The 27,055-nt window shown below is 38.4% G+C and overlaps 1 protein-coding gene across 1 annotated transcript in view; it reads right to left on the bottom strand.

Moving 5' to 3' along the window:
* alox5b.2 (arachidonate 5-lipoxygenase b, tandem duplicate 2) overlaps positions 1-26,637 on the bottom strand; it is a 43,581-nt gene extending 16,944 nt beyond the window's left edge. Inside the window, exons 1-2 of the mRNA XM_056474356.1 lie at positions 26,517-26,637; positions 21,142-21,340 (exon numbers count right to left, since the gene is read on the bottom strand). Coding sequence (XP_056330331.1) covers positions 21,142-21,163 — 22 coding nt within the window. The 5' untranslated portion in view covers positions 21,164-21,340; positions 26,517-26,637. The remainder of the gene's footprint in view (positions 1-21,141; positions 21,341-26,516) is intronic.
* Positions 26,638-27,055: the final 418 nt, after the last annotated feature.

Below are 27,055 nucleotides of genomic sequence, written 5' to 3'. Positions count from 1 at the left end.
CCTCCATTTTGTTCGAAACACCCATCTTTCTGCAATTCAATTTCAAAACTTCCTTAAATTAAACAGTTCCAAAACTGTGATTTTACTAATTGGCACTCCTAATAATGTTAGCCAGTATAAGGATTTCAAACTTTCAGTTGATAATGTTCAACTGTCTCTGACCCATGTGCGTATTATGATCATTTGGGTTCAAGAAATACATGCAACCTATAGCCCAGTAAGTGCAAACCTCTCATCTGTGTCTGTAATCTTCAGCAGCTCTGTAACACGGGGAGTGACAGACAACTGAATTTAGGACCCACTTGCAGGTTTATTCGGAGTCAGGTAAGCAATGGTCAACACAGGTGCAAATAGATGTATAAAGGCAGTCCAGAATCGTAGAATAAACACAGGCGAGAGGTCAGAAGGCAGGCGGCGAACAGGGACAAAAGAATAAACGAGACTAGGGTCAAAACACAGAAAAACAAGACTAGGGGAACCACGTTGTATTGTCACTTTACAGAAAACAAGACTCGGCAAGGAAGTGAGTGTGTGTGCTGTTAAAGTAGTGTGTGTAATCAGTCCAGAAGCTGCATCAGCTGTGGGAGTCTAATCAGTGGAGACTTGGAGCAGGTGTGTGTGTGTGTGTGTGCGTGTGTGTGTGTGTGTGTGTGTGTGTGTGTGTGTGTGTGGCATGACTGAATATGTAGTCCATGAGTTGTAGTCCATGTGAATGCGTGTGAGATCCAGCGATCTTGGGAGTATGATCGCTGGTGATAGTGACAAGCACATGTAGCCTCTGTTAGAGAGTAATTCTGTCATTCCCAGTTCATAATAGTCCAAAAGGAGATTATAAACATGGCAGTTTGTTCATGATTCAGGTTGTTGAAATAATTTGCTCCTGTGTTTTGTCGGGCTTCTCCTTTGTTTTTTGCGCTTCATTCCCAAGTTTGTCCTTTTCTTTGCTGAAAGGATCGAATGGCAGAAGCACTTCAATAATCACACACACATTATTATCATCAGCTTATTATTATCAAATGTAATTATCAAAGCTCTCTGGAGAAAGTGAAACCACTCGCACTTTTAGACGGCCTCATAAAACAAAAACGAAACACAGCAGATTTTGTTCTTCTTGGCTCTGTTCATCAAGACGACGACAAGGTTTGTTTGAGCTTGAGTGGACAATGGCTCAATATTATGTGCATATAGTATTACTGTGTAATGTCTCGGTTGTGTATTTAAAACATGGCGGTTCCTTTGTTTTCATTCTGGCTAGGTCTACGAGCGAGTGTCCTCTGTAAACCAATAGCATTCAGCTGCGCATCTAGTTCCGCCTTTTAGTACCCTTTAATTCTGCTTGGTACTCTTTGCAAAGGGTACCCAAAAAGTGGTATGGTACGGTTCGCTTATAGGTACCTTTTGACAGTGGAAAGGGCTATGAAAGCAGACCAAACCGAACCGTACCACTCAGTAGAAACGGGCCATTATGGCCCGTTTCCACTGAGTGGTACGGTACGGTTCGGTTTGGTTTGGTATGCTTTTATAGCCGTTTCCACTGTCAAAAAGCGTACCGAACCGAACCGTACCGTACCACTTTTTCGGCACCCTTTCGAAAGGGTACCAAAGACGAGAAAGGGTACCAATAGGCGGAGCTAGACGCGCAGCTGAACGCTATTGGTTTACAGAGATACGTCATTCGCTTATGCAACAAGCCAGAATGAAAACAAAAAACCCGCCATGTTTGAAATACACAGCCGACGAGCCGAGACATTACAGCGGAATGATTTATACATATAATAACGAGCCATGGTCGACCTGGGCTCAAACAAACCTTGTCGTCGTCTTGATAAACAGCCACAAAGCCAAGAAGAAGAGCAGATTTACCCTGTGCCCCGTAGTTTTTTACGAGGCAGTCTGAGGCGCGAGCGGTTTCGCTTTCTTGCTAGCGTTCGCGCGCGTCTCTAACATTATATCTGAAATAACAAACTTCTTGAGCTGATGCTAATAACCTGCGCTTGATTATTCATGTGCTTTTAAAACCCGATCCTGTCAGACACTGACAAACGCGAGAGTGAAGCGTGAAGAAACAAAGGAGAAGCCGGAAAAAAAGGAGCACATTATTTTTTCAGCAAACATGAACAAAATGCCATGTATAACTAACTTATTATCTTCACATTTTGGACTATTATGAACTCAGATTGACGGAATTACTGTCTAACAGAGGCTACGTGTGCTGCGGAAGATTACAGACACAGATGAGAGGTTTTCACTGACTGTGGGCTATAATTTGTATTGTTTTGAACCTAAATACGGACGAAAATGTCTGCTGTGTGTATTTCTTCTGTAGTTGGTAACATTTCGGAGACTGCAAGGGGCTGTATGCGTCTATATATGTTCATTTATTTAGTTATTTAATATAATCACAGACGTTACAGTAGGCTGTTTCGCACTATCATTGATCTGCAGTTATAATCAACTCATGTTCATTGAAAAATTACTAATAAACATTTATACACAAGCATTTATGTGTATGAAGCATCTGTGTTGTGAGAAGTGCTTTTCATATGATATGTAAGTGACCCGTACAGCTTTATTGTAGACATTTCCTCGAGCGAGAATGACGTCGACTGAAACTTTCTGTCATACACCACGCCCACCAAAAGGGTACCCTTGTTAGTGGAAACGCAAGCCTGATAAAGGTGACCCGTACCAAACCGAACCAAACCGTACCGTACCGGTCAGTGGAAACGAGCCATTAGTTCACCATGCTGTTCCCTCTACCAAACACAACTCACTTGCTCTATGGTGGCCTGGAATATATCTGGTTATCATTCCCCTCTAGCGCAGCCTGGTGGCTCTAAGTAACATTACAACGACTGTTTCTGACACCACATATTTTATACACAACGCCAGATCAAAAAAGTTGGGACAGTATGGAAAACGCAAATAAAAAAAGAAAGTAGTGATTTTCACTTTTACTTTGACTTGTATTTCATTGCAGCAATGACAATACAGCAAACAATATTTAACATGCTCCTCATAATTATTATTATTTTTTTATTATTTGGTTCCTGCAACACTTAAAAAAAAAATTTGGAACAGTAAAGCATTTACAACTTTATAATGTTGACGTTACTTTTCATAACACTTTCATAAGACGTTTAGGGACTGCTTAATTTCTCTTAACCCAACTGCTGTTTTTAAATGTCAATAAAAAGCTCTTATCTGACATCCCTTGAGGAGCAGCCTTAAAGTAATAAAGGGCTGTTTACATATAGCGCCTTTTGCACGTTCAAAATTACACTAATTAAAAACACTGTTAAAAAGATGCCTCTCAACTGAAACAATGCAATTGATCTGATTGGGCTCTAAAGCTCCTACAATAATATCTAGCTGAAAGCAACAGTTTTGTTTTAAATGTGTTGCAGTTTGCCTTCTTATAACATTATGAAAGGGTGCTGCAAAATATTTGTCCAGACAACAGGTGAACATTCCAAATGCAGTTTTATTAAAATAAAGGGAAGGTCAGACAGGCAGGATCAACAAAAGCAAATGGTACAAAAAGAGGGGTAATTCAAGAGAGAAATACAATAAGACAGGAATGGTCAGGGCGTGAAATGGGTCAGAAACACTTCAAAATACAAACAAAATACAAAAACAGAAAAAAATAAACTGGCTGAAAAATAAACAGTGATACATGACTGATCAAGGTCGACATCTTCTTCAGTTTTATGGCAGGTACTAGAAACATTTAAGGTGTATTATCACCACCTACTGTGAAGTAGTGTGAAGCAGAGTTTGTCAGAGCTCAGACTTCACTTGACTAAGACAAAGTGTTCTTATGGAAAAATATCAAACATCGAGAAACATCAATTAAAAATCATTGTTTTAAAACATTCTCTTGTGATGAAAATAAAAACATAGCTCTTCACAAATTCTAGAAAATTTATTTTATAAAATACCAGAGCAATGTTGTGAATAATAATTAAATGATTAAGTATTTAAATGACAAATCAAAAGACAACTACATGAATAACAAAATGATTATAAAGTTTCTAAAATTACTCTGAAATTTAAGAATCCTCATCTGTGTGTCTATTTAGTTACAGTACATACGGATTTACAGTGATTTGTTTCACATTTATTGATTATTGTGTGATGCAGATCTAAAATCTTGGCTTACACAGATATACGAGCTCATCTTTGAATGTTTTTTTTAATAATTATTTTTAGCGTTTTTTCACCTTTATTAGATAGGACAGTGGAGGAAAGACAGGAAAGCATCGGGAGCAGAGAGAGGGGAAGGATCAGCACAGGACCTCAAGCCGGGAATCGAACTCGGGTTACCGTGAGCACCATGGTGCCATATGTTGGCGCAATTAACCACTAAGCTATTGGCGCCGACTGAATGTTTTTTTTTACCTATGTAAATTCTATAATGATAAATTTTATCAGTTGTTATATTATTTCAGTAATATATTAACTAATATTCAAATGTTTATATGATTTATTTACAATACAAGTTTTAAAGTAATATGTTCTGTCTTTAGTAGATATATTAGACTTGCTTTATCTACAAAATATGTGGATCTAACTGAATTTGTAAAGTAAACCTTAAAGGGCACCTATGGTAAAAAATATACTTTTTAAGCTGTTTGGACAGCCATATGTGCATGTATGGTGTATAGACTGTCATATTGGGGTGATATAAGCACACCCAGTGCTTTTTTTTTTTCAATTTAACAACATAAAAAACGGTGGACCAATTGGAGCAGTTTTCAAACCGACCGAAACTTTACGTAGGAGAGCGGTCCCCCCGCCCACCAATATTGATTGACAGGCGCGTCATCATATCCTCAGTTTGTTGATTCACGTCCGCCATTTTCAGCGTGAGTCGAAGCGATATCACTAAAGGAACACCCTTGCTCTATTTTTAGATGCAAGGCTCATTGGGCTCAACACAAGATCAATATTCTCCACATTATCGCTCTAATCGGAATTATTGGTTGTATCTTTAGGTAGGTTTGCAAACATGTGTACTTCTCATTGAGTCTCATTGAGTCTCCTTATACTTCAGCCGTTTGCATTTCTCGCGATCCCAGAAGCTCCCTGTGATCTTAACTAGCATGCGTTTTAGAATTCTAAACATGGGTTTCTATCAGGGTACACTCAAGTCGGCGGCTGGGCGCCACGGACCGCTGCAGAAACCTATGTTTAGAATTCAAAAATGCATGGCGCAACGATCCGGGACACCTCATGTTTCTGCCGCGCCACAGAGAGTGTCTGGTGTGCCGCGTCGCGACTTCGAGCGGCGCATCCGGTGCCTCAGTCAAAGTTAATTCAGTGTGCGTGGTTATTAGTTTCTATGTACAAGCTCGGCACTTGAAATTAGCACACAGTTGGCTGTAAAACTGTACAAAGACACAAATGATTTTGTACTCTCTGCTTGGTCTGTGTCAGAGTCGTACATGTACGACTGAATGGTGATCCTCTCTCTCCTTCTCCTTCTCTGAGTCTGCTGCAAACGCAGAGCGGGTGAGGTCATGGCCCCGCCCCCTTGTATCGCTGGCGGGAAGCCGAAACTAATCTACATGTGAAGCAACACACCCATAAATCAGCGAGCTGTGGACACGCCCCCAACATGACACTTTAACACATTATAATAAAAAAATCTGAATTGTGTTTTAAACTGAACCTAAACTGGCACACTCAGAAGAGCCATAATATTAATATTAAATCATAAAAAAGAGGTGAACTATGTGCCCTTTAAATAAATGATAAAACATTCTTTTTTTTATTTCATGTGTTAATTGTTAATTACTATACTCCCAGATTCATTCTGGGCAGATTCATTACGAAATTCTGGGCAGAAATAACAGAAATAACATCGGCAGATTGTCCGTCAGGCCCTACTAATACCCCGTTTAATAACAATGCCCCAATTAATAACTAATAATTAATAACTAATAATTAATAAGTTTTTTGCTGCCTCTTCTTTAAGTGTTGAGCATATAAGGTAAATTTACTGCGAACAGCTTTTTTCTAAATGTTTTCATCAGATGGCCACGCTGTTGGGGATTCTGTCTGGACACAGATACCAGTAGGGCAGTTCCAGAGTATCATTTCTCCTCCTAATGATCTTAGTGACTTCAACTAATTTCTTGCGGAAAGTCTTAATGGCTTCCATTGCTGGTTCTTCAGTGAAGTGCTTATCTGGGTACACACCTAAAAACAGCTGAACAGAAGATTCGGAAAAAACAATGATTTATTTTTCTTTGGTCAGTGAGTATGTTGAAAGCAAGTTAGAAATAATCAGTCATCAATAGGGGTGTAACGGATCACGTTTGATCTGTGATCTGTACGGATCACAACCCACAGTTCGAAACGCACATGACTCGCGAATTAATAACTTTTTTGAACTTGTAGGTTAATCCAACGTTTATAACAACTGCAGAGAAACTGCCTCTTGTGTCATTTAAATCACATGTATGAAAGCATTTCGGCTTCCTTGTAAAGAATAATATTGACGGAAAAAGTTGTGGTGTCTACTTTGCCCTTCTTTGTGGGAGGAGGTTTCCGCATGGTGGACGGAGTGTTTGGGACCCAGGCATACCAGTCAAACTGGACACAGAAAAGGCACAGATATCAGGCTGTATAGATGGAATTTAAAATTCTTTACAGAAGTGTGTAAAATCCCACCTGTCCAAAGTTGACTGCTGCATATTGTGAATTAATAACTTTTTGAACTTGTAGGTTAATCCAAAGTTTATAACAACTGCAGAGAAACTGCCTCTTGTGTCATTTAAATCACATGTATGAAAGCATTTCGGCTTCCTTGTAAAGTATATTGATGACGGAAAAAGTTGTGGTGGGACCTAACTGCTTTTATAAGTTATTAATTAAATGTGTTTGTTTAGCCTGCATTAATGCATTCAGTGTAACGCCTGTTTCACACTGCAAGCGAAAGCAGCGCGTGCGCAGCGCGTATGGAGAGCAGAAGCAGCACGCAGGCATTTGCCTTTCACACCAGCTGCGTTTGCAGTGCGCAGCTCTTCGGCAGCTGCTGCAGAGACCAAACTATCTCTGTCTATTCTATCTAGTTACATATCTCTCTATATATACAAATACACTTTTTAAAAACTTTTCATCTGCACCAAGGCTCGCGGCAACCTCCTCATATGCTGCTTTTTTAACCTGCAAGTCTTTATTTTAGATTACTTTATTTAGTTACTTTTTTTTAGTACTGTATGCTTCTCAAGCTCTATGGGGAGTGTCATTTATGTCTGGTGCACTCAGAGGACAATATCATGTCATTTGGTTTTTGATTGTCAGGTTGTAGTAGGCCTAATTTGTTGTAGGTTGTAATAATATTTATACAATATAGTTATAACAATATTTATACATGATCAAACTAGTGCTACTTTCTCCGCTTCAGTAGTGTCCAGCGGCAGAGTAACCGCTTGTGCAAAGGATGAGACGGACACAAGTAATCAATGCATGCCCTTCTTTTACTTATTTTCGTGTTGTCAGGTTCACAGTGCAAAACAGGGTGGAATAACTTGAGTGAACTTAAAACAAAGCCGAATAAAGCTGTCTTTCTCTGCTTCAGCTGCACAGCACACAGCGAGCTCACATCATACAGCATGCGTGTCGAACTACACAACCCACAATACAATTCGCTATGGACTACAAGTCCTGTAAATAAATATTTCAGGCCTAAATAAATGTTTGTTGCAGTTTTTAATTGTTTAAGTTAATTTGATTTACTATATATAAATCAGTGGATATTATAACCGCATTTATTGGGTAAAATTGCTACTTTTTAGTGTCTATCAATGTGTTATGGTCATTAACAATGCACTGTCACTTTAATTGAGCGTGAGCAGCGCGGCAAAAGTAGACCCAGCGCCGAAACTATCGTGGCACTGCTGCTTCAGCGACGCTCACGCCTCGCACTGACGCGCTGCTGCTGCGTGCGGTATGAAAGCTCTAATCTGTTAACATGGACGCCGAAAAAACACGCGCTGATCACGCTCTGTTCACGCGTTGCTGATGCTTGCGGTGTGAAACAGGCTTAAAGCTGCAAGATCGCAATCTCAATTGAAACCCGTGGAACATAAATGATAAATGATAATGATTTGCGTATGTTTATTAATCCTTCAAAGCGCTGCATTCAAATCTGCGTTTGATCGAGAGAGTTTCGGTTTTTATACTTTTTCAGTGAGTTACAAACAATTAAATAACACAGAAGTACTGGGAGAACAGTTTATAGTTCAGATATTAACACTGATGTTTATGGTGAAGAGAAAAATCACCGTTAGATGGAACTTGACGCTGGTAAATGTTACAGTAATTACATTGTGTAACCAACAGGTGGCGACAAACAACCATCAACATTATGTCACTGAATAGGTTTTCAGAAATGATCAACCTATAATGAAACATGAATTTTTATGTGTGAATCAATAATTGAAAATAAAGATTATCTGTTGTACAAGATGTAAGATTTCTATATTTAACATTATCGTAACAGTAGCAAAGATCATAATTCCTATTATATATTTTATTTTTTAAGCTGGTTCTTTCTTGATCTTTATTTTTATATTACAGGTTCTAAGTTCTGTTTGTTAGCGCCGATAGTTTTAGCAGTAATATTTTTGTATAAGGAAAATGAAATGACATTTGTCTCCTCACTTTTTCGCTGATCTAAAAAATGGTCCGATCCGTGACAGTCCGGATCACAGTAGTGTGATCCGGACCGTGAGATTTGTGATCTGTTACACCACTAGTCATCAAACCTCATTATCCTGGAACTGACTGAGGGACCAAACTGCTCCAAGATGCAAACTGGTGCGTCCGCGGTCCGGCAGACTCTTCATGATATACTTCATGTCAACTTTGCCTTTCTTTGTGGGAGGAGGTTTCCGCATGGTGGAAGGAGTGTTTGGGACCCAGGCATACCAGTCAAACTGGACACAGAAAAGGCACAGATATCAGGCTGTGTAGATGGAATTTAAATTTCTTTAGAGAAGTGCGTAAAATGCCACCTGTCCAAAATTGACTGCTGCATGTTGTGCTGAAGCTGTGAAAATCACCACAGTCAGATACTCAACCAACTGCTCCCGGGTTCTCAGGACATTTGGAAAATCTGTGAACATTTAAAAACACCACCATGTGAGCACAAGGCATATGCAAGCATATAAACATTTAATTAGGGTGCACTCACACTATGCTATCCAAACCGTACCCAGGCGCGTTTCCCGGATTGTTTGAGAAGTGTGAGTGCTCTGAATCGGGCTCAGCACGGTTTACTTTGCCGGCCCTGGCCCAGTTGGAAAAGGTGTGCCAGAGCGCGGTTCACTTGGACTTTGGCGCGGTACGCTTGTAGTGTGAGTGCAAAGTGCACCTGAACCCGAAACTGAAGACGAGCCTCTCACTGCACCAAGCTACACTTTCAGCAAACCTCCTAATTCCTGCAGCACGAGAACTTTATGATTGTTTATGAGCGTCAAAGTGGCTGATCATTTGGAAGTTGATCATTGGGATACTTTTAATTGTAAGGAACAGTAAATGAAAAGGTTCTGAAAAGTAACTTAAAAACAAATTCTCTCTTATGGTACCATGGGGCAGCACTCACTTTCTGAATGAAGGCTTCTGGAGCGGATGTACATTTGTATGAATAAGAGGAAGTCAGAAGTGCTGAGCCTGTGGCTGTTCTTTATGCAAGCATTAGAGTTTTGAATTTAGAATGAAATTTTAAACAGTAACCAGTGCAGGGAGATAAACAGAGATGTGATGTGGACTCTCTTGGGCTCGTTTAGACCAGATGAGCTGCAGCGTTTTGGTTCATTTAGAGAGGTTTCAAATGAGACGATGGTAGTCCAGCTAGAAGAATATTGCAGTAGTCTATTATAGAAATAACAAGTGCTTGGATCAGAAGCTATGCCAACTGCTCGCTGAGGAAAAGCCTGATCCTCCTAATGTTGTAGTATGCAATATGATGTTTGAAGAGCAACTGATCATCAAAGGGGTCACCATAATACTACTAATTGAATTGAAAGGGATAATTGTAAATGACTCCAGCTTGATCATGAAGTTAGAATTTATGGTCGAAGTTGCAGGGAGAAAGAGATGTTTTGTTTATTCAGACTGAGCTGCAGGGGATGATGTTTCACCCTTCAAGCTAATTTGAGATCATCTGGATAAAATGAGAGAGAGAGCCATGTGTCATCAAAAAAATGGTATGATTCTGAATGATGGATACAGATGAAGTGTGATGTAAATGAAAAAGAGGGCAAATCCAGTGGCTAGCTGGTGTGCCTTGTATTTCTCTGCTCTCCGGGTAACTATGAATGATCTGGTGAGGTATACATATATAGACATTTACATTAGAGTAAAAATGATCCTGTACTCACCACCATTCTGGGGACAATTCTTCATACCAGAGGAGTAAACATCCTGAACAAAAGCCTGGATCTCCTCATCTCGCTGAACGGTCTCATCACTACTATAGTAGATCTTGACCACATCAGAAACAAAGCTGGAGGAAGGTCAAGACATATGATGAATCATTTATTTATTCATTTTCTTTTCAGCTTAGTCTCTTTATTAATCTGGGTTCGCCACAGCGGAATGAACAGCCAACTATTCCAGCATGTGTTTTACACAGCGGATACCCTTCCAGCTGCAACCCATCACTAGGAAACATCCATACACACACATTCACACACATACAGGAAACATCCATACACACACATTCACACACATACACTATGGTAGATTTTTTGCTTACCCAATTCACCTATACCACGTCTTTGGACTTGTGGGGGAATAAACCACCAACTTATCCAGAATTTGTTTTACACAGCAGATGCCCTACCAGCTGCAACCCAGTACTGGGAATTTTCTTTGACTCTTTTTATATATTTAAATACCTTTTCACTGCCTCCCAGACCATCATGCCATCATCTCTGTAGTAGTAGTTGGGTAGACGCTTTTTATTGTGAACATGCCGTGTTTTCATGGCCTCAGGGAAGCACAGGGACTTAAAGGTTAAAGTCTGCATGGCCCTGTGGATCACTTGCTCAATTCCAACCCCTCCAGTGCTAAAAACCTTTAAAATAAAGATGACACAGTTGAGTTCTTGTGAACAAAAAAGCTAGATTATAAAATATGAAAGACATAAAATAGATAGCATCTTAAGACCTTAAACATGTCATGCAAGAGAATTTGAGACATAAGATACATGTGTGGAAAAGTTATGGTTCCAATTTGTCACAGTCACCAGCAATCCAGCCTGTGGAGATCTGTAATGGATTACAAATCTGCTGGTATATGGACAACAAGTTCCAGTCATGCAACACACACACACACCTGCTCCAATCTCCATTGATTACACTCCCACAGCTGAAGCTGCTCATGGATTGATTACTGGACAATTTATACAGCACACAAACCCACAGAAGCTGCTGAGTCTTGTTGAATAGTTTTGTAAATTTTACGACGCATTTTCCTTGCCTTGTCTTGCCATGTTTTTTGACCCTCACCTTGTTTTTCTGTTTACATTGCCTGCTGCCTGCCTGTGCTGACTATCGCCTGTGAATTTGAGTATGACTCTGAATTTGCCTACATACATCTGTTTGCTCCTGATTGTGACCGTTGCTTGCCTGACCATCTCTGTATAATAAACCCTCACTTCCTTTGTCAGCTCCACTTCACATTGCACCTTCCAAATTTGTGAAGTGGTAAAGATACCTTTCCAAAGACTCCAGAATCATTGATGAGTGTTTCACGAGCTGCAGTGTTGATGGCAATGGTGAAACGGACATGAGGTATCAGTAACTGTGAGAAGAAAATAAGACAATAAAAAATATGATCAATAAAACACTCTAGGCCACATGCTTCAGAGTTTATACCACAGGCCTCATAAGGTAAGGCAAGACAATTTTATTTATATAGCACATTTCATACACAGTGGCAATTCAAAGTGCTTTACATAAACAGGAATAAAAGACACAACTCTAAGAAAATTAAAAAAACAAATAATAAAAGTTATTAAAAAATGATAAAAACATATAAAATGTGTTAAAAAAGGTTATAAAAGAATAAAAAGAAGAGAAAAACACAATAGTGTGATCTGTCGGACGTAGCACAGTGCTCATTCAGTAAAGGCACAGCTAAACAGATGTGTTTTCAGTCTTGATTTGAACGTGCCTAATGTTGGAGCACATCTTATCATTTCTGGAAGCTGATTCCAGCAGTGAAGGGCATAGTAGCTGAAAGCTGATTCACCCTGCTTTGATTGAACTCATGCAATTTCTAGTTTATATGATCCTAAAGATCTGTTAGGTTTGTATTCAGTGAGCACATCTGTAATGTATTGAGGTCCTAGGCCATTTAGTGATTTATAGACCAGTAATAATATTTTAAAATCTATTCTGAATGTAACTGGGAGCCAGTGTAAAGACCTGAGGACAGGTGTGATGTGCTCTGATTTCCTGGTTCTGGTCAGAATCCTGGCCACAGCATTCTGATGAGCTGCAACTGTCTGACTGTCTTTTTGGGAAGGCCCGTGAGGAGGCCGTTAGAGTAATCCACCCTGCTGCTGATGAAAGCATGAACAAGTTTCGCTAAGTCCTCCCTGGAAATGAAGCATCCAATTTTTGCAATGTTTTTGAGATGATAGTAAGCTGATTTACTAACTGCTTTGACATGACTACTGAAACTCAGATCTGACTCCAGAGTCACACCAAGATTCTTGATTCTTTGTTGTTTGACCTTTAGTGCCAAGGTACGCATTCACCTTGAGAACCTCATCTCTGTTCCCAAACGCAATGGCTTCAGTTTTCTCTTTGCTCAACTAAAGAAAGTTTTCACACATCCAATTGTTAATTTCATCAATGCATTGGCAGATGGTGTCAATGGGGCTGTAGTCATTAGGCAGTAAGGCTGGGTAGATCTGAGTGTCATCAGCATAGCTGTGGTAGGAAATTTGGTTCTTTCTCATTATTTGGCTCAGTGGGAGCATATAAATGTTGAACAGCAGAGGTGCCAGAATTGAGCCTTGTGGGACTCCACATGTCATGGGTGTCCCCCTCGACCTATGGTCACCTATACTGACATAGTAACCTCTCCCTTCAAGGTAAGATCTGAACCATTTGAGGACCGTCCCAGACAGCCCAACCCAGTTTTCTAGTCTATCCAGAAGTATGCTGTGATCGACAGTGTCAAATGCAGCACTGAGATCGAGCAGTACCAGCACTGTTAGTTTACCTGAATCTGTATTTAGGCGTATATCATTGATTATCTTTATAAGGACGCTCTCTGTACTGTGATGTGGTCTGAAACCAGATTGAAAATTGTCTAAACACCCCTTGAGGTTTAAGAACTTGTTAACCTGGTTAAAAACTTTTTCAATGATTTTGCCAATGAAAGGGAGATTTGAGATGGGCCTGTAATTGCTCAATATGGTGTTATCCAGGTTGCTCTTCTTCAAGAGGGGTTTAACAACTGCAGTTTTTAGTGAGTTTGGAAAAATCCCTGTGAGCAGAAGTGAAGCTTTTACCACTTTTAGAAGATCCATTTCTAAACAGTTAAACGCAGTTTTAAAGAACGATGTGGGGAGCGTGTCAAGACTACAGGTTGATGTTTTCATAATTTGTACGATCTCTTCTAAGATTTTGCCATTAATTGCCATGAAATCGGACATAATGTCTGATTTCTTAATTTGTGGCTGAGCTTGTCTAATTTCGACACAACTTAGCTGATTGGATAAGCTGATTGCCTTTCTAATATTATTGATCTTGTCAGTAAAGAAATGAGCAAACTCATTACATTTGCTTTCAGAGGGAATCCTGGGAATCCTACTGGGGGGGTTTGTGAGTCTCTCTACTGTTGCAAAGAGAGTGCGAGAATTATTTAAGTTGCTGTTTATAAGGCTTGAAAAGAAAGTCTGCCTAGCAGTGTTTAGTTCCATATTAAAAGCAACAATAACTGAATTATAAACAACTTTAATATTAATAAGAAATTTTCTGAAAATTTACACAAAATCACTTGGACTTGGGAGGGTTTGTGGTTTGCCCAGGTGAAATGGAAAAAAAAATAAAAGTCAAGGGAGTTGCTGAGGCACAGAACTGGTAATCACATATAAGTCACTCTAAAACTATATTATCATATGCATAGTAACCAACATCCCAGCAGGCACACAACATCATAAGACGTTAATATTAGGTTCATGCCGGGTGATGAAAATTCAATGTCTAGCCAGTGTCTAAGGACAACAGTATTTTGATGTCCAATAACGATGTCAAATGATGTTGACATTTGGTTAATTTTAGGTTGTGTTGGAAAATTACCAAAATCCTACGTCGAGCCAACATCTTAAACCAACATCATATTGACGTCAAATACTGACATTTATTCGTCAGTTATGGCAACCAAACTCCAACATCTGATAGACGTCATAGTGGTAATGTCCACAGAACATCTAGCTGTAACATCATTAGATGTTGATATTTTGTTGTTTTTTAAGTTGCGTTGGAAAGTGACCAAAATCCAATGTCTGTCCAAAATTGGACACTGACGTCGCTTTGATATTGTGTTCTGACGTCAATCCCATGTTCATTTCCACCCAAAATGCTACGTTCCCCATGTTAGGGTACAATGTCAATCTGACGTTATGTTGACATCCTGTGCCTGCTGGGATATAACTCCAAGTGCTGTATGAGTTACTCCCACAAAATCATTAAAACGACATAGCACTTAGGATTTTAAATATAAAATGTTGTAATTTAGTGTCCGTCTATGTCTGATGTGTGTTATGTTGTAATTTAAACATATTAACATGACATTTTAGAATAAAACCAATGAATTAAAAACTGCTCAATGAGTACAGAAGAAAGAAGAAAAAGAGGTTAGATTTGGAGATGTCAAAGCAGTTGTAATTACTTAAAGAAACATCCTACGGTATTAGGAAATGTACACAAGACTACAATCACATATACACATAATTTTAGCCAGTATTAAAAGGCATAATTTTAGTTACTATTGTAAGTATGTACGCATACTGTGGGAAATTCCTGCTACATGGAAAGTGCCTGCTACATGGCATGCATGTCTTTTAAAGGTACCATATAATGAAAAAAAAATTAAATAAAATAATTATATATATATATATATATATATATATATATATATATATATATATATATATATATATATATATATATATATATATATGTGTATATATATATATATATATATATGTGTATATATATATATATATATATGTGTATATATATATATATATATATATGTGTATATATATATATATATATATATATATATATATATATATATATATATATATATATATATATATATATATATATATATATATATATATATATAGCTAAAAAACATAAGTTCAGCACATTTAAATGGTTACACCATGAGCCTCAAACACCATTGTTTTTTACCATGTAAATGCAGTGAATGTACATTTCTGGTGACAATCAGGCTAATTTGAACACAACATTTTTTGTGATGTTGTAAGATATTATTTAATTTCATGCTTTTTTGTTTTTAGCAAAATCAGACAAAGTATACTTAAAAATCATTACAGAAAAAATTTACAAAATTTTTGATACCTATGTATCACTACCACAACCGATGTTAATTTGTGCTAATTTATTCAATAAAAAAATCTTTTTTCAATGCATATGCAGAATATACTAATTGTGTTCTTTCAGGTTTGTCACATAGTTTCAAAAAGTATATCAGTTTTATCAAAATATGTATTAAAAATATTTGTCATTTGGTGTTTCTATGAGAGAATCAAAACAGAAAACCCTGTTAATTTATATTTAAATATCAAAGTGACATTGTGAGTTAATTTTGCAGACTGTAATGGTAATTCTAAGTGAAAAGTTTAAAATTAACGTAGACTATTGCTCCACACTTTATTTCTAAAATCTAGAAGAAAAAAAGTGTTGTTTTTTTATTTCATGTTTTAATTTTTTTTTTAAACCAGGACTTTGTGAGAATGACCTGTATACTCTACCTTGTACACAGGGTGGACTGCAGAGAGCTGTCTGAACATGGCTATGGCAAACACCTCAGATATCAGGTGTGTCCTGAGAAGGTGTGTGATCAGCTGGTGTATGCTGTAGTCGCAGGATTTCACCCACATTTTGGCTAACATCCAGTCGTACTGATTATCAGTGGGAAGAAAAACTGTGTTCTTCTTTCCTGGAGTCCTCTGACGACTGAGCTGTTCCAGAAACCAGAGCAGAATATTTATTAAACTTCCAACAGTAAGTTTGAGCACTGACTTTGTATTTAGTATTTTTTAAAATATTTGAATAATTTTTCTACAAGCACCTGAATAGCGATTGGTATGATTTTATTCTCTCTGTTCTTATAAAACAGACAGAAGGGAGCAGCCAAATACTGCTGTGTGCTGGAGTCTGTATCATTGGGTGTCACATCCTCCAATATTTCATAGTCTGCTATGTAGATGTTTCCTGCCTGTAAAAGAGAGGTATTTAGCAATGGAGACAAAGAGCGACACTGGAAAAACATTGCTTCCCTTCATTATTATTAAATTCACATTCAGAATTGACTACTGCATCTTCATTCACTGTATCATATCATCAAAGATCCCAACACAAATATTTCTGCTGCTATTGGTTGACAGAGAATCGTCACATGCAAGTGCAACAAGTTGTGAATTGTAACAAAATTAAACACCTCTGGGACCCTTTCATAGGGGTACCTAGAGCAACAGTACAGTACTAAAGGGTTTAGCTGGACTCGCTGCTATTGGTTGACAGAGAATCATCACTTGCAAGTGCAACAAGTCAGGTGAATGACAACACAGGAAGTACAATTTTTAAATACAGTGCTGAAATAATACAATGATGGCATGCAGCAAAAAGCCATGAATGAATGAACCACAAATGAAGCCTGTCTCTTCTTGTGACAAACAGCCACATGCTAAGAGGCAAGAGCAAAATCTGCTGTGTGTCCTTCGTTGTTTATGGGGCCATTCACATGCTTCATCTACAAACACATGGAAAGCATAAGGGAGTGTCCGAGCTATTACTCTCTATTTTCGAGCGCTTGAGTGCACAAAAGATGTTATATGTGAATGGCACATACAGTATGGCTTTCTTCTTTACACAAGAATAACATCAATCCCAACTTTTGCCATACAACAGGTTTCCCCACTTAAGACACATGAAAACAGGTCCAATTCTGACAAAAAGAATTGCCATTTTAAACATCAATTTCTTTTATTATGAGATAATGTTTTATTTCATCTCAGTCAACACACCATTGTGTAGGTAATCCTTACTAGAGGGTAAGTTGTTAGGAAAACGTATATCAGATTAAATATGCTTCACCTGTGTGCTAATCATCCTCTATATAAGGGTGCAATATGACTGGTGCACAACCCCCAATGAGACAGATCCTGAAGAGTAAAGTGTGAATGTGGTAGCTGGAAATTGATAATTCCCTAGTCAGGTGTAAATCTACCTTGGAGCGCCAGTGGATATGAGGCGGTCCCTCAGGTGGAGCACGCTATTGCGATCAATCTTTGCCAACAAGCCGCCTCCACTTGAAGAGGTTCACCCAAACTCCCTTCCAAAGCATGCAGGTTATCCGAGTCTCTCACAGCCAGAGCCTACACTGCTGTGGGTCAGGCTGCATCCGCTCTGCATGCTATGACCACCTGCGCTACCAAGCGGAGAAGCTGGCTGAGCTGCAGGATGCATGAGCTCCGCACAGCATCCGTTTACGCTCTCATGACCACCAAATCGACTGCTCATGCCCTGGGGAAGATGATGGCCACATTAGTGGTCCAGGAGCGCCACCTCTGGTTAAACCTGGCTGATTTAAGAGACATTGACAAAGCTCAGTTTCTTAACGCTCCCATATTCCAGACTGGCCTGTTCAGCGACTCCCTTGAGGACTTTACTCAGGAGTTCTCGTTGGTGAAAGAGCAGTCCAAGGTGATAGGAGAAGGTCATCAGTGGGCTCAAAAAACTGCTCTCCCCGCTGCTTCATCCACCACGGCTCCAAGATCTGCTATGCTTCCGCTCCACTGGCTAAGCGGCAACTCCGAGCCCCCTGCGGGACTGTGACGGCCTCATCCCAGGGCGTCATTAAGTCTGGTAAACGGACTGCGAAGTGTCTTTGAGACCATCCAGAGAAGAGGGGACCTGCTCTTTCCTTGGTGGAGGGCCAAGGACCATTCCAGTCAACAACATTGACTTTAACACCACTGCTGGCCTCCGAGCCAGAATTTTCAATAAAAGAGCAGATTCCTCTCTCACCAGGTGTGCAAATCTGGGCCTTGCCTGTCTGGGATGCTCTGCTTTCTAACTCACAGCACTGGGCGCCCTCGCCTCAAGCTCCCAGAGTGCAAGAAAACGGACTCCTTTCTCTTACTCCAGCCTCATCGCGGGATCCAGGGAGGAAGGTAAGAGACACTCTCTTATTTTCAGCTCTTCCTCAGGCCGCTCAGCTTCCCAAGCACTCCCATATATGCACCCACACTCAGTTAAAAATACACAAATTACATCATGGGTGTTAGACCAGTAGCAGGATACTCCCAAATCCCTTTGACCCTAATACGACCTATGCAAACTTCAACCATCTACGACTGCCTTGTACCCCACCATATTGCTCCCTTCAAAATCCTGAGGCAGATTAATGAAGTGACCTTTCAGCTTAAACCCAGGTACTGCATTCACTCTACTTTTCACATTTTACTGTTAAAACCCTTTTTTCCGTCTGCCACAGACACCCCTGGAGCTGAAGCTGAACCTCCTCCTCCGGAAGTACTCGACCAACCACACATCTACTAAATCCTGGACTCTACTCAAAAAAAAAAGTTGAAATTTAGATTTTTGCATGAACCAGTACAGTAAAAAAGTTCCATGCTAACATTAGTCAAAATTTAATTGTAGCTATAATTTTTAAACGGAATGAGAAATCATCATCAAACTTGGTACACATATGTATAAAATCAATTTTGGGTCACAGTAAAAACCCATGGTGTTAGTCACATGGTGGTGCTATAAAGTTTTTAAAAATGAATTGTTAAAATGAAAATTCCCATAATATAACAACTGTTAGTCCATTCCGGGTGAAATTTGGAATGCCGTGCCTTTGTCCAAAAAGACATTACACCATGTTCGCCATTAGCTAATTAAAATGTGAGAACTAAGGTAAAACACAAGGTTAACAATAGCAGAAGTGAATGAAACTCTGCACATGTATGATGCATGGTCTTAAAGATTTGTAAGAATTTTGAAAGAAATTGGCCACTAGGGGGCGATTTTATGTTTTAGTTTTTAAACGGTTGTGTATTAAACAGTTTTGCATAAGCACATAAAATCATATGATGATCATATGACATCGTATGATTAGCCTGCTCATATTGAACATTTTGACACTAAACCCATTGCTGTCATGGTACTACGATACTAGTGTTGTATGAATCTATGGACTGCCTAGATTAATAATTATCAAAAAAGTTGAACTTTCCACTTTGAATAGCTGTAACAGGTTCATTTACGAAAGGGGTGTGTCTACATGCACATACATGCCTGTTAACACAAAAGGAAAACTCAAAACTTTACAAAATCTGGTGTGCACATGTGACATATGACTGTAAATTTGCAGTAAATATATTTTCACACTTTTTCACAAATACACTTGATCTACATATAAATGTTAGGCTTGTTCATACTGCAGCGCTATTTAATTGGTGACCCGGGGGTTGAACTCGGCCACTGAGGCAATTTTTTCTGGCCCTCTAAATAGTGGGTCTGGCCCTCTAATGTCTAAGACTATAGGGGAATTGGATAAACTAAATTTGCTGTAGTGTGTGTATGCAAGAGTGTATTGGTGTTTCCCAGTAATGGGTTGTGACTGGAAGGGCATGCGCTGCATAAAACCTATGCTGCGGTGGCAACCCCTACAGGATTAAGCCGAAGGTTTGTCCCTTATTTGCGTGATTTTGTTTCTTTCTTTTAATGTTTAGTAATATTCTTTAAGTAAGTTTCTTTTTTCTGACCTGTAATTCCTTCTGCAATGTGGTTCCTCTATCCAGGGAGTTCTCCACCATCTCCTGCGTGACCACAAACTTATCTGGCAGTTTTGTGCACTTTTTGATCATCACAGGATTGCAGCCATTTAAGAACTGATAACCAAACACTACATCTTCATTCCATTTTTGCATTACATACTCTGTCAAAGGAAATAATAAAGTGATTTGCCGGTGAATTAATGGGTAAATTAATAATCTGATGATTTTTGCAGTTGTTTTGGCAGCAGAATCATCTAGATGTCTCAAATTTGAAAGAAAAAAATTATATAATTCAGAAAGAAATTATTCAAACCTGACACTGTGTTCTTGATGGTTATAAATACTTTTTCAAAATCTGCAAAGTTTTTCCAAGACTGGAACACACTCTCAAGTTTATTAAGTCCAAGATTCTCAACTCTGAAAAAAAAAAGAAAAATACAGCTGAATGCTCAAAATCAGATTTCCAGTTTAAGTTAAATGTGTTGTTTCATTTCTTTTGAAACATTTCCAGGCATGAGTCAACCTATGTGACAAAAAACCAATAAGATGTACATTTGTTGGTGGTTTATGTAAACTAAAACACACAAAAGGGGTAACCTACGTTTTAAGGACATTTAAAGAGAAGTCAACTGATTTTGCAGTATCAAACCGGACATCCAAAGGAAGTTCAGAACACCCAATGGCATCTATGGACATTGGGAAGCCAGGTTTCCATTCTTTCCACCTGCAAAAGAGACAGCATTAATTTTTCCATCATTGGACCAAGAATTAGATTTGGTGATTGTAATGAGTGGGCTGGAGAAAGTATTTTAAACTGTCAATGTAAATTATAAAAAGACAGCAACGACACCAATAAATGTCAGAATTTTGGCGAAGTCTGTAACTGTAATGTTAATACCTAAACACTTTTTGTCTGTTTTCCAGTTCCAGGTGCCTGTGCTCTTTCAGTATTGAGAGCTTTTCATCCTGAGGCAAACGACCTGAAGGAAAACACACATACACAATCCATAAATACACAGAGATGCACAGAAAGGTTTTTTTTTTTACTTCATTCAGTACTTTACCCCGTCCTTCTGGAAGAACCATCTCTTTTTGATCAGTTATCCACCGATAACAGGGGAACTCAAAGCAGTCTCCAGTGGGTGCTGTTACACTGATGCTCCTGCAGTACCAATCATCATTGATCAGGAATTTCTCTTTCTCCAGTTTGACCAGCAGAATCTCTCCAAGAGTCTCCTCCACATGAATGTCAATGGAAACCACCTTTAACAACAACTCAATAACAGTTATGTGCAAAAAAATAAAAGAAAATAAATAACATCAGATTAATAAGAATTAAACACATTATACTCTTTTTCTTGAGCACCTCTGCAAAATTATAGAAAAATAATCATAACAGATCTACATCTAACACCGTTGCTAAACTAACAAATTATCTGTCATCGTCGGAACAAATTGTCCCACCGCAAATTAGTAGTGATGACTTCATGATTTTTCTCAGTGATAAAATAGAAGGCTTTAGACAGAAAATAGATGTTAAACTTTTTGCACCACCTTATACTTAAGATCCAGTAAACATTCCACTAAATCAAAATAATCTACAGATTATGAAATCATAGAACAGGAAGAGCTAGATAAACTTATAATTATGTCTAAAACAGCTACGTGTATGTTAGATCCAATTCCAATAAAATTACTGAAAGAGTTGCTACCTGTAGTAGGAGAACCTCTTCTTAACATTATCAACTCTTCTTTATCTTTAGGCCATGTTCCAAATCCTTTCAAGCTAGCTGTTATTAAGTCTATTATTAAGAAATCACAACTGGACCCCAGCAACTTAGCCTATTATAGGCCTATTTCAAATCTTCCATTTATGTCTAAAATGCTAGAAAAAGTTGTTTCTGACCAATTACGCTCCTTTCTGCAGACGAACAATGTTTTTGAAGAGCTCATCACAGTACAGAAACTGTCTTAGTGAAAAAAACCAATGATTTACTCTTAGCTGCTGACCAAGGCTGCATATTGTTACTAGTTTTACTTGACCTCAGTGCCGCATTTGACACTATCGATGATATCCTCATAGATCGCTTACACTTTACAGTTGTCCAGGGACAGGTTTTTTGATAGTTTAAGTCATACTTAACTGACCGTTACCAGTTTGTAAATATAACTGGACAGCTTTCAAAGATCAGGCCAACGGACAGTAGGTGCCTCAAGGATCTGTTTCAGGCCCTTTGCTTTTTACAATATAAATTTCACCCCTAGGGGACATTATTAAAAGACACAGGACCAGTTTTCACTGCTCTGCAGATGATGCTCAAGTATATAGTTCAACAAAGCCTGATGAGACGTCTGAACTGTCTACGCTTACTGAGTGTATTAAAGATGTTAAAGACTGGATGACCAACAATTGTCTTCTCTTAAATTCAGACAAAACAGAATTATTACTTATTGGGCCTAAATCCTGTACACAGCAGATCTCATAACTCGACCTACAATTGGAGGGATACAAAGTTAGCGTTAGCTCTACTATAAAAGAGTAATCTAGTAAAGTAATCTAGTAATTACTAGTAAAGTAAATTAAAGTAATCTAGCTCCTGTTTTTCTAACCAAGCTTCTGTTTCGCTACAATCCAACTTGCTCTTCAAGATCTCAAAACTCAAGAGCTTCTGTCTTAAGTCCACTAACGGAGATCAAGCCTTCTCATTTATGGCTCCTATACTCTGGAATAGCCTTGCTGATCATGTCCAAGGCTCAGACATACTCTCTCAATTTAAAACGAGATTAAAGACTTATCTTTTCAGTAAAGCATACACTCAGTGCATCACATATTGGTATGATGCCTGAGTGCGCTCCATGCAGCTGAGTGGACTTGACCTGTTGGACACACTCCTCCTGTCTTAATATACCAGACATATTGTTAGAAATACTTCTATGTTTTATTTGTTTGTTTCTGTGTTTGTTTATATCAGGGGTTCTCAACCTTTTTCACTGCGGGGCCCACTTCTTTCTGTCTGATATTTTCTCTAAAATGTTAGTATGAAATGCTCATTTACACCTTTATTTATCAACAAATAATGTATTATATTATATTATTATAACAAATATATATATATTATATATTTGTTGTGCCTTCTATTATTTTCTATTATCAGCATTTTATAAAAAAAAATAATTTTATTTAAGTTTAATTACGTATAAAACAAACTATATTATATAAAATTTTATTTATTTATTTAAAAAAAAACATACACAGATTCAAAGAGAAACAAAGGTCAACATGGATATTGCAAAAGACTAACTTCTGCTTTAAACTGGACTAACTGAGTATACTATTAAATATCTACTATTTAAAAATATACAGACAAATTTAAAATACAGAATCTGTTGAAATGCGTCGATCTGATGGCGGTTGAGTTTGCAGCTGGATATTATTGAGAGATCGTGACAGAAACAGTGAACAGCTCCATCAGAGCGCGTCTGACGCTCATATGCAGGTTTATTTTACATTCTATGGTAGAAACACCATTGAGCCTTGCTAGATCCTCCTGTATGGTCGCATATCTGTTATAAATCGCTATGGACATTTATGCGAATATTTTAATAGTTCACACAAAAATACACAAAGAGAGACTTTCACGCATAGTTTGTGAATGAACAGACTTATGTGTACACGCAGTACACGTAAGTCTGTTCATTCACAAACTATGCGTGAAGTGAAAGTCTCTCTTTGCAGTCGTGATCATGAGGCTGTTTTTGTGCCAAGTTTGAAGTAATCAATTAGAGAAAAGGAGAAAGTGCATTACATTGATCATTTTAATAAACCATAATATATTATAATGAAATCCAAAAATTCTAATATAATATTAAGAGTTAATTTTAATCTCGCGGCCTACCTGCAGGATCGCTGTGGTCCACTGGTTGAGAACCCTGGTTTATATACCTCCTATTTTCATTTATAGCACTTCATTTTCGCATTGACATTTAATATTTCTTGTTTAAATACATTATGAACAGAAGCTATGCTAATTATTTTCTTTGTTCTCTATTTCTACCTGGGAACTACACTCTGCTTCACGCTCAACTAAAGTTGTTTTAATAATCAAACATCTCCACGTCACGCAACACGATGAATCGATTATAAAATTTGTTGCCAACACTTTTATTAATCAATTTTAATCGATTCGTAGTTGCAGCCCTATTTGATTGTAACGTAAAGCTGCTTTTAAGCAATAACTATTGTAAAAAGCGCAATACAATACAAACTTGTGACACTGAATCACAAAACCAGTAGTTTCAATTGAAAGTGACATTTATAAATTGCATGAAAGCTGAAAAAATAATCTAAAGGTTCAATAAAATCTAAATATTGAGAAAATCACTAATATTACTTCTAATACTACGAATGAAAATAATGTGAGTCCAGTGTGATGACACATAATGATGACGCATTCGCGTCATATGAATGGAAGTCTATGGGAAGAAAAGCCCAGTGTGACCGCAGCTTAAGACAGGGATCACCAAACTTGTTCCTGGAGGACTGGTGTCTAGCTCCAACCCTAATCTAAAACACCTGAACAATCTAATCAAGGTCTTACTATGTATAGTTGAAACTTTCAGACAGATGTTTAGAAACCAGTTGGAGCTAAACTCTGCAGGGTCACCGGTCCTCCAGGACAGAGATTGTCCAGAGATTGCCCTTTACACATGGTGTAAAGAGTTAATAAAGCAAACACAGATAGATGAGTCAACACCTGCAATCAGATCAGAATCAATTTTGATCCAGAGCCACATTGATCAGAACACCTGGGGGCATAAATTGGTCACTAGTCTACCAAGACTATGGATCTGTTGTGTTGCTGATTGGATTACCAATTCACACACAAGTGGTAATTGTATTGGAAAGACCCATTTAATGTGTCACCAGACCAGACCTCTTTGTTAAGATAATTCCAAAACAAATAGTTACCTCCAAAACATATGTTCATGAGATGAAATCTCATATAAACATAACAAATAAAAATGACCAGAACATCATCAAAACCAGAAGATCAATGGACAGAACCCCATCACCCAGCTTGAATAAGCTTGAGTTCAGTTCCGTTCCAGCTCAGGGACATCTAAGGGTGCTTTCACACCTGCCTTATTTAGTTCGGTTGAATCGCACTAGAGTTTGTTTTCCCTCTTCGTGTGGTTCGTTTGGGCAGGTGTGAATGCAGCAATTGTACTCGAGTGCGCACCAAAAGCGAACCAAAAGCGGACAGAGACCTACTTGAAGAGGTGGTCTCGGTATGCTTTCAAACGAACCCTGGAGCGGTTCATTTGTGGTGAGAATATGATCCGAACTAAAACAGACCCAACCACAAAATGTACTGCTCTTTTTGGACTAATCCAGCTGCCATAGGCCGATGCGCTGTGCATTATGAGATATGGAGGAAAAATATTTGTTGACGGCGCTTTACCAACAGAGGGAGAGAAAAAACATTACCTGATGGATCATTGGTAATATTTCCACAAGATGACCATGTCGCAGTTTAGCTAAATTAATTCACACCTCCTCCTGAAGTGACGTGCGATTCATTAAAACATTGTTTTCCAGCCGGAGTCGCGCTTCATTCTCGAAATGTATAGTTTGTCTAAAGCAGGGATACAATCAGCCAGCGCAGTCGTCCCTCCATGGTAAAAAGCCGCATGATGTGTCTGCCGGTTTGTTTACTTGCAGGAGTTCCATTGGGATTTTCCTGCACGTGAATTCTGACCAAGCAGTTTAGGAAATATGTTTAACAACATCTGGCCAATGAGAGATGCGGATTTTGTCACATGATTGCATTTTGGTTCTTTTCAACTTGTTCGGACCAAAGCCAGCAGCGTGGTGTGAAAATGACCCAAATACGGCAGAAATTGTTACAATGTATCATTAATTGCCCTTGGTCCGGACCAAATAAAGCAAACTACAGATGTGAAAGCACCCTTAAGCTCTTCAGGTCCAGCCCTGCAGTTCCATACATGCAGGAGTCCCCAGGGATCAGTGAGTAGATGCCGACTCTCATAAAGAGTTCTCAATTCTAGTCCTCGGAACCCCCCATCCTGCACATTTTGTATGTCTTCCTTACTTAAAACAACTGATTAAGTTCATCAGCTCGTTAACAGAGAGATCCCTGAAGTGATCCTTGAGTGTTAAATAAAAGAGAAACATTTAAAATGTGCAGTGAGAGGAATTGAGAACCACTGGACAGCCATAAATTTTCTCCTTTAAGAAATGTGTGTATTTTTTGACTGGGGAAAAGCTAGAGTATTACAGCAGGAAGTGATGGTTTAACCTGTGAAACTTTAACCAATGTTTATCTCTAACATTAACAGAAACTGGTTTTAATTCTTATTTAATGAATAAAAAGAGTTAAGACATATACCTAAACAGCCTAAAAAAGCAAAGTCTTACCGTTCCTCTTTCCAAACGTTCAAACCAGGATTTGTCCAGCAGTGTTCGGTCGCTGCTTCTCTCTTTGCCCACCAGCGTCAGGTAAATGCAGTCAAATGTTCCAGCAAATGCCTGGTTGCCAGTTGAGACAGACACCTTATATGTAAATCTTCTCCTGAAATGGATAAGATGAGTACATTAGAATCTGTGGTTTATCATCTGCGGGCTTTGAATTTATTTACTGCAGCGCCCCTTGTATTTAAGTGCAGTTTATCAAATTAGTCACGATAAAAGTGTGATTTTCAGTGCGATATTCATTTCATCTTTATTTCCCCAGTGCTTTTTACAATGTGGATTGTATCAAAAATGTAAATAAAGAAAAGACATTGTAGAACATTCCAGCAATAAGGCAGGCAGAAGAGTATAGTCTAGAATACTGGTGTATTCTAACTTACAAATCCTTTAGTTGAGTATAAATGTCATTGTTGATGTCCAGTTTACTTCAGTTCAGTGTAACGCAAATGACACTGCTGAAAACCCAAACACTGAAGAGCAACTTT

The sequence above is a fragment of the Danio aesculapii genome, chromosome 15, assembly GCF_903798145.1.
Source record: "Danio aesculapii chromosome 15, fDanAes4.1, whole genome shotgun sequence".
NCBI lineage: Eukaryota > Metazoa > Chordata > Actinopteri > Cypriniformes > Danionidae > Danio > Danio aesculapii.
Note: the sequence above shows the minus strand (reverse complement) of the source record. Positions and strands in the feature narration are given on the sequence as shown.